A 12,971-nucleotide genomic window follows, 5' to 3' on the forward strand; every position below is an offset into this window, starting at 1 on the left:
TACGCGTTGCAATGTTGAACTGGAAATCCCGTTAATTTTCTCCGATGGATAATTTATACGGCGGATTGTTTTCTCCTTGCTAAATGTTGGTATTATCGTTATTCAGCGATTCAGAGAGAGAGAGAGAGAGAGAGAGAGTCCTATTAACGTGTATCTCGGCATACTCGCGGGAGAGCGTTCCGTCGTCGCGTCGTCGTTTCGCTAAAAATGATTATAAAATTAACGGGAACAACCGCCCATCGTCAACAAACGGCACAAAGCGAAAACGCACGAGAATACACGCGTTCAAATTAATTATAATTCCCCGCGCTAGAGTGGTCGCGTTTAAATTTAAACGACTGAGCCGACGGGATTCTGTTGTCGGACAAGTATATATCTGTGTGTATGTGTGTATATAGTACGGTGTAATTATACGATTTCCACGATATTGCATTTTAGTAGCGTCAAGTACCATTAAAATATAATTCCCGCGAAAACGTTTATCTCGCGAAACGGCGCGTGCTGTACTAAAAAAAAGAGAGGAAAAATAACAGCGCGTTTTATCACGAAATGTCGTTCGCAGCATTTTCCGCGCTGTCTGTTACACTAATTGTGGTCTCGTAGTTAGATTGTCGCACAATGTGGAATCGGTGGTAAATTCATGCGAACAAAGGGATAAATTTTCACATTGCAGTATTTCAATGACATTTCTTTCGCATCTCGGGAAATGAGATCTTTGCTAAATGGTTTTATCACACGACAACAAATATTTTGTATTTGTGTTGAAGTCGATCCGTGTAGAAATTTCGACATTCAATTTTCTACGTACCCATACGTTAATTTAACATATTGTTGCACCGCTTTAACTATTCCGCGTTGAATTCGTACTCATTATTTTGAGGTTGAAGTGACACAATTTATATGTAAATGTACGAATTTTTAGTGGCTCTTTTATTTTATACATGAAGTATACAAGAATAAGTTATGCCATTTGTTAACATATTTGTCTTATGTTAAATCAACACAAGTATTGAAATTAGATCAATTAGAACATAAGGAACGAGCAAAATTTAACACAAAATTTATAGCAGTACATGCAATGAAAGAATAAATATTTAAAAAAATAAGAAAGATTTATTTGGTGGCTACTGATAATATATGTTAAATTTAAATTTTTTTATTTAAATAAAATAAAGTTTATTTGCGTGAAAGCGATTGTTTAGTTAACACACAATTTTTTACTTAAAATGTTATGTTGATATAAGTAAATATGTGTTATATTAGTATCCACTGAATAAATATTTTTCATTTCTTAGATATTTTTTCTTTCACACGCAGTATGTGGACAGTACCGTTGCAAAATGATTAATTTACGAAGCATATTATTTCTTCCCTTTTTTTTTCTTTTTTTCAATTCAAATCAGTATTAATAATAATCTAATTTTCGTACATTGAATCGTTTCATGATAACAACTGAAATTGCACGCGAGAATCGAGTGAATTTGTCGCGTACCTTTGTCGTGGATACAAAGTGCGAACTTTACGGCGCGGGTAATTGAATAAACACACAGAGAGCCAATTTTAATGGCTCATCACGCCTCCTCCACCTCCCGTCCTTTTCCCTGTTGCTTCTTAGCTCGTTAGCCTGTTCATTATATAGGCGGCCCGAATTATACAGCTGCCATCTGGCCTATTAAGTCGCTCGAACGAGCGTTCGCGCGCGGTCACGGGTCGAAACGCGAACGACGTACTTTCCGCTGAACGAACAGGCCAAACTTTATTTTCAGTCATTATGCATTTCCTTTGAGTATCGCAATAAGCGAGCGTTACATCGCGAAGGAGCGCGAAAAACTGGCACGCGACTCGCTGACGCCGATCGAAAGCCGCCTTTCTTAATCACACTCCAGGTAGCGATCGCCGCTAATACTCGTTAATTACTCGTCGGTGCAACCGCGCTCGACGTGGCGGCCGAATCCGCCACGTTCCCCCCGTCGCGAAAGACGATTACGCGAATAACCACCGTAAAAGTTGCACAAGCGTGCGCCTTCGCGTTTCGCTTTTACGCGCGCGACCGCCTCCCCTGCTGACCGCGGAGATGTCGGGACGATCGTAGAGATTGTACGAATTCGTGCCAGCGGAGAAATCGAAACTGCGAAAAGTGACACGTGTCAAAAGGCGCGCGTCTTCGTCACGTCCAAAGGCCGGATCAATCAGCCGTCGTATTCCTCGATGGCGTTTTGATCAGTTAATTTCGTCACTCATATCTCACGTAACTTTATCATCCGCGCATCTCGACAAAAAAAATCGAAAACTCTACGTTGCCAAAAATTACGTGTTAAATTTTATATTTCACACACGAAGAACGAAGTTTGGTTAGATCATCCAGATTTCTGGCGAAATATGAACAAACCAAAAATTCGAGTAATTTCACTTCACTTCACTTCACTTAGTAACCGAAATTTCTAGTTCGCTTTTCGGAATTTTTCCCGTGCAAGTCCCAATTTATCCGCTCTAATTTTTTTGTTCATTTGACACCTCGCTAAAATATGTTAATAAATAAAACATCTTGTCTGTACTGTTTACATATAAGATATGTCACCAAGAATGTGACATATGAACTGTTTTATTTTAATACTAAGATTCATATTAATAGTCGTTACTTGAAATTTGATATATTCAAATTTGAATTTAGAGTTAGATAGGTTTTCAGCTAAATCACAATTATAAATATAATAAATATAATGTCATGTATATATCATATATTTCAACTAAAAAGTATATATCATATGATTCAACTAAAAACAAAGAACTCCAATTGCAAGATGATGTTTATTGTAACTCTATAACAATATATCTCTACAAAAGGAATGTATAAAGTAGTTAAACTAAGCGAAAATATCAATCGTTATAATAGCTCTAAATATCAATCGTTATAACAGCGATATATTCGTGTATATTTCCACCACATGTATTTTATAGATTTAGATAAAAATACACCCGCGTTTTAACTTAACATATTGTCGTTAAATTATTTTAACTATTCTACATTGTATATCAGTTCATATCCTCCAACTCTAAGTATGACTCTAAGTACTGAAAAGTATATATCATATAATTCAACTAAAAAGCTCAGCTCTAAATTACAATATGAGTATTTCACATGAGACAAGTTTTAAGTAACGACTATTAATACGAACCTTAGAGTTGGAGGATATGAACTGATATACAATGTAGAATAGTTAAAATAATTTAACGACAATATGTTAAGTTAAAACGTATTTTTATCTAAATCTATAAAATACATGTGGTGGAAATATACACGAAGCTGTTGTAACGATTGATATTTAGAGCTATTATAACGATTGATATTTTCGCTTAATTTAACTACTTTATACATTCCTTTTGTAGAGATATATTGTTATAGAGTTACAATAAACATCATCTTGCAATTGGAGTTCTTTGTTTTTGAGTGTTCTTTCGACTTTGATATGGAGAGAAGACTTTGATAGCGAGCGTGGCGTTGACGATAATCACTGCTGACTTAGGTGTATCGTTGTCAGGATAATTACACCGACGGCGGCTCCCAAAGTGATGACCAACCCTTATAATCGTTTATGTAATATAAATCGCGGTCATATTTCACGCGGCGCTCGCCCCTGGATCGCGAACGCAAACGCCATTTATTCCTTTGTGGTCAGCGCTCACGCTCGTAAATTATCGCGGAGTATTCATTGGCTAATTAATCGGGAATAATAAATAAAGCGAAGAGAAAGAGAGAGAAGGAAGAGAAACCAAGCGTTGGGTCGATAAGATTAAACGCGGCACGATATCTCCCCGCCGATACTTGCAGTCGAGAGACGCGCGTGTATATGCGTGGATTAACCCTTTGAGCTTTAGTGGGAGACGCTAGCGTCTCATCTATCTTTTCTTCCTTTTTAGCGATTTTAACTAACTTACCAGCAAACATATAGTCGATTATATTCTTGCTATACATTCTCTCATACACATAAATATGAGGAATTAAAAATAAATAAAAAAGTTATTTGAATGTTTAATTGTTAAATTATTACAAGCAAATAAAAACAAAAAGGGGGCACTTTTTTCAGACAAAAATCATCTTAAGGCTCACTATTAGAAGTATCGACACATCGAAATATTGACAGTTTCAAAACAACTATTCTACATATTTATTTTTTAATTTTCTATAAGCTCTATTTTTTAAACAATTTACATATTTATAATATGTTTGCTGCAAGTTTTTTGTCAAAAACGCAAATATCTCTTCTCTATATCGAGGAGATGTCGTTATTTGCGGACAATGTCAAAAGTGAGATTGCCAATTTTGAAAACTCATCATGGTTGTTATATTGGAGCCGCCATTTCGATTTCTATTTTTGACCTTAAATTCGTAATGAGCTATCTCGAAATCCCCCGTGTGCCAAATTGGAAGAAGCTTCCTCGTGAAGAAATAAAATATATGGCTCAAAGAGAGCTTATCATCCTGCCGTCAGCTCTACTGCGCTCATTAAGACATTTTCACGTTTTTCACGCGCATCTTTCTTTTGCATTTCTACTGCCGCAGGAAAGTCGACGCTTTCACGTGGTGTCTGGCGATTTTTAACAGAGCGGCGACGACTACGGGACCGACGGATAATTGGTCGATCACGATTAGACAAGCGGATAGACACATTAATAAGGAGATGATCCTATCCCGCTTTTCCCGCGGAAGAGGAGCTCGTTGCGCGAGACCGAGATGGACTAGACTCGCGCGAGGAGTCCCGCGCGGGGAAATCGATTTTTGCGCGGCTAAATTTATGGCGCGTTTCGCGCGGCTCGACCGACCGTCGTGATTAGCCGGCGACGTCGCGACGTTCCCGGCGGAATTCAATTCGAGGTGTACATACCGTACGACGACGACGACGACGTTGTAAATCCAGTTTCGATGACGGTTACGTGTCTATCATCGATGTCGCGCGGAGTGATCAATCATCCGCTTCGTGAGAAAGCAAAGAGAGCGCCGTTTCTTCGGCTACCGGCGCGTTTCCTTTTACAACGCAAAACCGATCCTGTCGCTTTCGAAAGTATCCGGCGGGAACAGGACGCGGTCTCGAGGCTTAATCTTGAGCGTCGCGACTCGCGGTTGGCGAGTCGCGAACATTGCGTGCGGCTCGAGAAAATCACTAAATTCTTTTCCTTTCCTTTTTTACAGTTATTTACGCGATACATCGATCATCGCGTCGTGATATCAGAATATATTTTCGTAGAAAGGATTCTACGCGATAGCGGCACTTGCTATCGTATATTTGATTAGGTCAAACTGAACAAAAAAGTCCTTTACCATTTTGCAAATAATCACATAGATTTTTAGTTATCAATTAGAGAAAATTGATGCGCGATGATATGCGATCATTCGCCTATCTTCTTTTATTAATAACTCAAAAATTTATGCGATTGTTTGTAAAATGGTAGATAATTTTTCTGCTCTATTTGACAGAGTTGAACAAAGATAAGTTATTTGCGTCAATATATTTTCTACGATTCAACGTAGAATCATAGAAAATGTATTGACGCAAATAACTTATCTTTGTTCAACTCTGTTCTCTGTCAAATAGAGCAGAAAAGTTATCTACCATTTTGCAAACAATCGCGTAAATTTTTGAGTTATTAATAAAAGAAGATAGGCGAATGATCGTATATCATCGCGCATCAATGTTCTCTAATTGATAACTAAAAATCTATGTGGTTATTTGCAAAATGGTAAAGGACTTTTCTGTTCAGTTTGACCTAATCAAATATACGATGGTAAGTGTCGCTATCGCGATTCATCTGCCGCATTGTGCGTGATCATATTCGTCAATCTTCTTTGATCAATAGCTAAAAAATCTACGTGGCTGTTTGCAAAATGGCAGATGACTTTTTGGTTCAGTCTGACTTGATCTATATGTACGCGAAGTATGGAACATCCAAGTCAGATCTCCTGTATTACTGTAGCTCACTTTAAGATCTGAAAAATAGTTAAAGATAAAGATACTTTCAAAACAAGAGTGTTCTTTTTTCCTGCGTAGCTTGTGGCGTAGCTTGTGGCGTAGCTTGTGTTTACGTGTAAAACGTGCGTTGTTTTTTTTTACTTCCAATATTGCTACTTTTGCAGCAGTTATTCTCACTTAATGCGGGTTCGATAAATCAGCGGCAGAATTTCTCCTGTCGCGCGACGGGCTGAGAGATAATAAATTGTTATTAGAGCGCGTACCTCACGCAATATTCGATATAATTATATCGTCGTCATTCGGTGAAGCGATCAAGTCGCGAAGATTGCTTATCACAGTTCGCAAAATACGTTCTCTTGGCGCTCCTGAACATCTCTCGCGCTTGGAAACGGTTGTTTTCGTCAGTACTCTTCGCCGCGGCTGTGTCCTTCGCCTTTCTTGCGACTCGCCGCGTTGCTGAATCGCAGGCGCACGCGGCGGTCGGTTTCCGTAGCACATCCTGTCGAGAAATCGAGCAGATCTCGGACGCAAATCGCCGTGACCGCAAATGCGAAGTTTAAAAAGTCGAGTCTGCCGAGATTCCAAAGAATCACTTGCTTTTACTTACGCTTGGATATGCCGTCGTCTCGATCTGTCGGATCTTCTTCTCGAACCCGGAACGCGACCAATTGATTCCTCCGCTGAAGTGTGTGTGCCTTCCGTTTACGGCAATTTGCGCGCGATGACCGTAAAGTCGATCGAATCCGCATTCGCGGTTTCATCGGACCGCAAATGTTCGTTCCGCGTACTTCGTCGTCTTGGCACGCAGGATCCATCGCGAAGCTGGCGAAGAGAGACGTGCAATTAGTCGAACGATTTCCTCCGGACTAGCGGAGAACAGTTGGATAAAATGATTAGTCTAATATGATCTGTCTTTCTCTCTCTTTTGTCTTTCTCTCTCTCTCTCTCTTTCTCTCTCTCTCTCTCTCTCTCTCTCTTCCTCTATCTTTGTGGTCGGAACGTCCGCGTGTCTGACTGTAATCGCCGCCCATAATAACTCGTCGATGCTGCATCGTGCGATAATAATTTCGCAACGCACGCTCATTTTCTAGAAAGTGTCCGTGTGAGATTTCAACTTGCGGCTCGTCTCCCAACGGACACGTCTTGGCGACGTGTCGTGCGAATCGAAATTAGAAAAATCGAAAGTTACAGATAAAAAGATGAAAGAAAAATGTGAATAACGAAATTTCACAACCTCTCTCTCTTCCTGTGCTCTCTCGACTTTATTCTTTAAAAAGATGATCGTTCGCCGTGTTTTGTCTTTAATAATAAATACATTTTACTCCTAAATAAGGAATTCAACTTTTAAAAATAAAGTCTTATTTTCACGCATCTCTGGCGTCTTCCTGAAGAGATGCAAGATTCACAGAAATCGAAATCGCCGTAACTCACATGTTTTGCTTAGTTATCTCAATGATCGAGTTTTTTCAGTCGTCGCAAGATTATGCCATCTTGTTCCTTTGCGATGTTTATTACATTCCTCGTTAACAAACGCCGCACCTCAATCGAGATAAATATTGAGCCCTTAATAAGATAGGAAAAGCGAGACGACGCCATTGCGAGTTCGTCGCGTGATTTCCCCTAACCGCTCGGCACGGGAACAGAGAGAAAAAAGGAGACTCGGTCTGTAATTAGCGCGATCGCTTGGCGCGCGCGCGCGCGCGCAATTAGACGAAAGTGTCCGCGCGGATGCGCGACGTCTTTTGCTTGCTTGTTTCTGCCCGTTGCACTCGCGGCAACTTGCGACGGAGGAGGAGGCAGTCGCGAGAATTGGAGCGTGCTCTCCGCGGATACGACCAGGGCGCGTCCACTACACCGGTGCGTTGCGCCGTGAAAAAGCTGTCTCCGCGAAAAAGCCTCGTAACAGAACCGGCACAACCGCGGACTTCTGGTTCCGTGATCGCGAACGCCGCGTCTAATCAATGCTCCTGGTCCCGTTCTCTCGCAGGAACAGGTCATGTATAGACAGCTAGTTGTTGAACTTCTGAGGTGGATGACAATGCAGTTCAGATAGAACACTTGATTGCGAACATCTCGGAGTCGCAATCTCGGACTTTGTGTCAGTGTTGGGCATTAATCGACAAAAGTTTCCCTTGACTAAGATAACACGGGCACACAAAAAAATGATCATGTTTGCGCTGGAGATGAGATCATTGGTATTCTTATGTGATTTTTTAGTATCCCGCTATTATCCTCTCCAAAGAGATGAGGTATATATATTTAAAGGGGTATTTCAGTGTGAAAGCCCGTTTTCAAGGCGATTTTTGGGAATTAGTTTAAAGCAAAATGTTAAACCTACAGAGTTAATGTTTTGTACTGACATTTTCTTATCTTTGAAGAAACATCTCAAATTTTGTCAAAGTTTTTTATTCAAAATTGAAGAAAATATAAGTGGACGAAACAGGTCACGCCATAAAATCGTCTTTTATCGGGCAAATTGATTGCTGTCGTCCTCATCATCTGAAATAAATAACGAATTTGCTTTTATTTTGTCCTTTATGAATGTGGCTATCGCCCGAACTAAAATTAAATAATTTGAAGAAAAATTGACAAAATGGCGGCACTTGAAATATAGTAGTCTGATTTTTATTAAAAAATTCTAATTTCTCGCGGTTCAGAAAAATAGTAATTTTAAAGATATAAGAAAGATTCTAGTTCGGGCGATAGTCTAATATGTGTACTATATGTGTATAAAACTTCAAGTTGATCGGTCCAGTAGTTTCCGAGAAAAATACACGCTTGATTCGAAAAATGTCATTTCGAGAAAAACGCGTTTAAAGATTCTCATGCACTTATAAGGTGGATAATGAGTAATTTTAGTAACTTACCCTTAATCAGCTATACCAGGACTATACAAGAAACCTTCCTCAACTTCAAAGAACCCATGTTTGTCAGCCTTCTCTTGTCTCTTAGCAATTCTTGCTTCTTTTGAGTCGTACGACTGCTCCGAACGTTTAACGTGCTCGTTGTCTCTGTTATCCGCGAGGAATTTTGCATTTGGACCGATTTTTAGTCCCATTACGTCCATTATTTTTACAATTGTATTAAATCCTTCATTAAACAGACAAACAGTAAAAAAATAGCAACTTTCACTGTCTTCTTTCCACAATACAGATGTATGGTGCAATTATTCAAATTAATGAATTTAAACTTTTGTTATTATTCTGAGTAAATGATCCAAGGCATCGCTGTAATAAATCATCGATAGTTAAATCTTCGTAAATAGGTTGGATGATATTTAATACTTCGTTATTCATCTCGGTCGGCGCGCCGTATGGAGGCTGCGTCTTTTAAACCTTTATAGCTCGGTCAATTTAACGAATTTTATCTTAATATTTTAGAGACATATTTTCAAGATTCCAAAGACTCGGAAACTACAAAAATATATAAAAAGAGAAAAATCGATTTTTTGGACCCGTCACAATAGAAGAACCCCTAAGAGAAAGAAATTACAAAAAGTAAAATTATCTAAAGGAGAATAAAAGCAGCATCCGATATTGCTGAGGTTTGTTTTTCGACGGTCTGCAATTCGCGGCAAGGTTTTTACTCGCGAAGGAACATCAAATCGCGTGTCATACTTAGGCGTTACGATCGTCAGCGCGAATGCACACGAGCGTGATTTGATTTCTGTTACAGGTGAGTCCAAGAGCAGATCCTTACCTAGAACCGCCCGGCTAAAACGGGACCGCAATGTTCGAGGTGAGTGTCGAACGCGAGGAACACGTTCCTCTCCGGCAGGACTCGTTTCATATGTGATCACGATGATATCTTTTCCATCGCATCTTGCAGAAAATTACACGTTTGCACGCTGCTGGTCCAAACATCGAGATTCGATCGCGATACGGTTATCGTGCTTTGGAAAAAAAATATTCAAACGTCGCTGCATAGCGCAAGGTTTCTTATCGACAATAATTTTGTTGTCTGATAAGTCTCTTGGAGTAAAATTTCACGCGAAAAATAGAGTGACCATCCAGTCGCTCGAATTCGAATGATTGTCACTTAGATAGAGTGAACTCTCTGAATCGTCGAGTAGGTATTTTCATTCGAAATTTGAGAGTGAATCTGATGCATACTTGGTTGCAAAACGGTTTAGACGTAATAAAATTGGGATCTCGTCAAACTATCAGAATTTCTATCGTATGTCTGGACCGTCTTTACGTTCCAGAAAATATTTTCAAGAAACGCATTTACGATATTTAATTGACTGTAGTTGCAAGAAGCCGACCCGCGTGAAATACGTTTCGAGAAAATAAAGATGAAAGATTTGTAAGAGTCGGGGAGAAAAGTATATCAGAAGCCGGAGTTTGCTGGACCGGGACTCAAACCCGGATCTTGCCGAGCGACTGCTCTAAACCACTGAGCTACCTAGGCTCCCGCTCTGACACACTCTCTCTTGTCTTCTTATATTGATGTTATTGCCACGTGTTATCTCAGTTCGATTTACATCCTACAGATTGATGTACAATCTAAAAGATATAGATAGCACCGAGATTTTTCGCGATTATTTAAGAAGTCAACTTTGTTCTCTTTAAAGATATTCGACAATTTCGACCCTTAAAAAATGAGGAAAAAATGCAACTGATAAAAAATAGAAACTATTCCTTAATTAATTTAGGCGCTTATAAAGCTTGAATCTTCTTTGCTAGAAAGACGTATATTTGCTAGACTACCCATTGGTGGCAAAAACTCAAAAATGACAATTTTCTGGATTGGATCATTCTTACACAACTATGATCAGTTAATGAAACGAGTCGACTCGATGTCGCGTATATCGAGCTGGTGACGTTCCGGCCGCTCGCGCAAATCAGAGCGTAGGCACGCGCAACCTACATTTATCGCCCGTGTAATTTCCACGGAGAACAATGGTATTCGTTGAATAAGGTGACAACGATCTGTGCCGCGTTCGCCACAATAGCGGTTACGTGGGACCCGTTGTTGCGCGCGGTAAAGATTCCCCGTTTTCTTCGGCTTCGCCTTGACGCCTCGAGAAAGAGAGAAAAGGATAATTCTAAATATAAGCCGCTTAAAACGCGGAGGGACGAGCGCGCGATAACATGCTAATTCGAGCAAACGTCACGATAATGCCGTTCGCAGAAGTGTTACTTTGCCAGGTCCGCGGTCAGTAACAGAGCCTCCACGGTAACAGCAGTCAGAAAATTCGCGACGATAGCTCGAATGTAAGGAAGCCCTGGCAAGATTTTACGAAATCAATTGGCTCGCGTTGACTTTTAACTGACGTTCTGGCCGGAAATTCTTTCAAATAACGTTTCTCCAGATCCAGAGTCCTTCTGAAAGTTAATTTCAATCAACTGGGACAATCGACTCGCGTTAATCCCAAGGAGAAAATTGCCGATCGGCTCGCGTTTCGCGAATGATATCATGTAGCGCGCAGTGAAGTCCGCAAATTTGCGTTACGCAATTGGGAACGAGAGATGACGTAGTTTATAACGGTAAAGCGATCGGGCGAAATCGCAATGATAATGCGCATTGTTTCCTTCCGCTCCGTTGCCCCCGCCACCATGGCATACGTTAAACGTGCATGCTTATGGATACACCGCCATTAGCGGAGATAAACGGGCTGCAAGGCCGGAATCGAGTAGGCGCGAGAAAACGTAATGGCAGAATTAATTCATTGGGCGACCAATTAAGCGCGCCCCGACCACCTTGACATTCTTGGCATTCTCATGAATATTAACTCACTTATTCACTACGCGAGGAATAATGTAATCGTGCAGTTGTAAAACGGTATTTCCCCTCGTCTAGCACGCACCTGTTTTTAATTTATCTTGGAAAAAAAAGGCAGATGAGACGTGAGATGAGATGTATGAGAGACTACATTATTCTTGAAGATATATTTATTTATTTTTTATCATTTTGAAGATATATATATGTATATATTTATATATCGCGCGATTTAACAGAAATTAACAAATTGTCAACAAATTTTAATCGTTTACTGCTGAAAACTCGGTCTGTAAAGAAGCAGATAAAAATAGATTTCTGTCGTTGTATCTTTTCTCGTCAAATGTGACTTTGGCACTTGCGAAGTTTCGTAGACATTTTTTTGTCAAACGGAGAGAAAACGTCGGTCCGTGTGCGTTCATGAAGATATTACTTTCTTTTTTCTTTTCTTTTTTCAAAGGGTTCCAGCAACGTTTCGTTTTTCACGCTCGCAATTTCGTTGGCGCGAATCAACGACATGAGAATGGAATTTACGACGGGTAGGAACGTGCTGACACGTTTTTACTTTCCTGGCCCTTTCTCGTTCGCGTCGTAAAAGTTTAATTGTTCGCCGGCAGGTTAAATTAGATTTTTTCCGCTTGCCGCGCTTCGGGGCGCGATGTTCCTCGACCCGGGATAAACCGAGGAGTTATTCGTAATATTTTCGCGTGACCCGCCACGAAATTAATGAGAACATTTGGTGGCTCAAATCTGGCAGATTGGGTTACATCAACCCGAGTCGAAATTTTGATGCTACTTTGACACTCTTAAGGATAGTTTGCGCCTACTTAGACGCAAACGGTTTATAGCCTAGGTAAAACCTACTTTGACGATATTGCTACTCATTAACTTCTTTTTTGAACCTTTAACTCTACCTCGTCAAAATTTTGATGCTACTTTGACTTTTAAAAATAGTTTGAGATAATCTACTTAGATAATCTACTTAGATAATCTACAACCTATTTTGACGATATTGACACTCATTTCCGAGTCGAAATTTTGACCCTATGTTGAATTTTGAATTCTACACCGCAGTAGGAGCTAAGATAGCAAAGTGGATTTAATTTTAATGATATAATTTACTCCTACTTTGACCCTGATGATGTCTGAAATATATGCAACAAATAAAATGTGTATTTTGTGTGCTATTTGACGTTTTTGTTTCGTTATTTATTAAATTTTTTAAATATTTCTATAAAATACATATATTCTGTATAGGAGCTAAAGCTTCAATAGAGGTTTGCA

The 12,971-nt window shown here is 39.8% G+C and overlaps 1 protein-coding gene across 10 annotated transcripts in view; it reads left to right on the top strand.

The window, feature by feature from the left end:
* LOC116853897 (probable Ras GTPase-activating protein) overlaps window positions 1-12,971 on the top strand; it is a 552,848-nt gene that overhangs the window by 426,719 nt on the left and 113,158 nt on the right. Inside the window, exon 2 of one of the 10 annotated variants that reach the window (XM_032835311.1) lies at window positions 9,642-9,704. The exons of the other annotated variants lie outside the window; for them this stretch is intronic. Coding sequence (XP_032691202.1) covers window positions 9,642-9,704 — 63 coding nt within the window. The remainder of the gene's footprint in view (window positions 1-9,641; window positions 9,705-12,971) is intronic. 10 annotated transcript variants of the gene reach the window in all.

Source organism: Odontomachus brunneus, unplaced genomic scaffold, assembly GCF_010583005.1.
Source record: "Odontomachus brunneus isolate Ranch 3 - 2012 unplaced genomic scaffold, Obru_v1 Obru_scaffold_001, whole genome shotgun sequence".
Classification (NCBI taxonomy): domain Eukaryota; kingdom Metazoa; phylum Arthropoda; class Insecta; order Hymenoptera; family Formicidae; genus Odontomachus; species Odontomachus brunneus.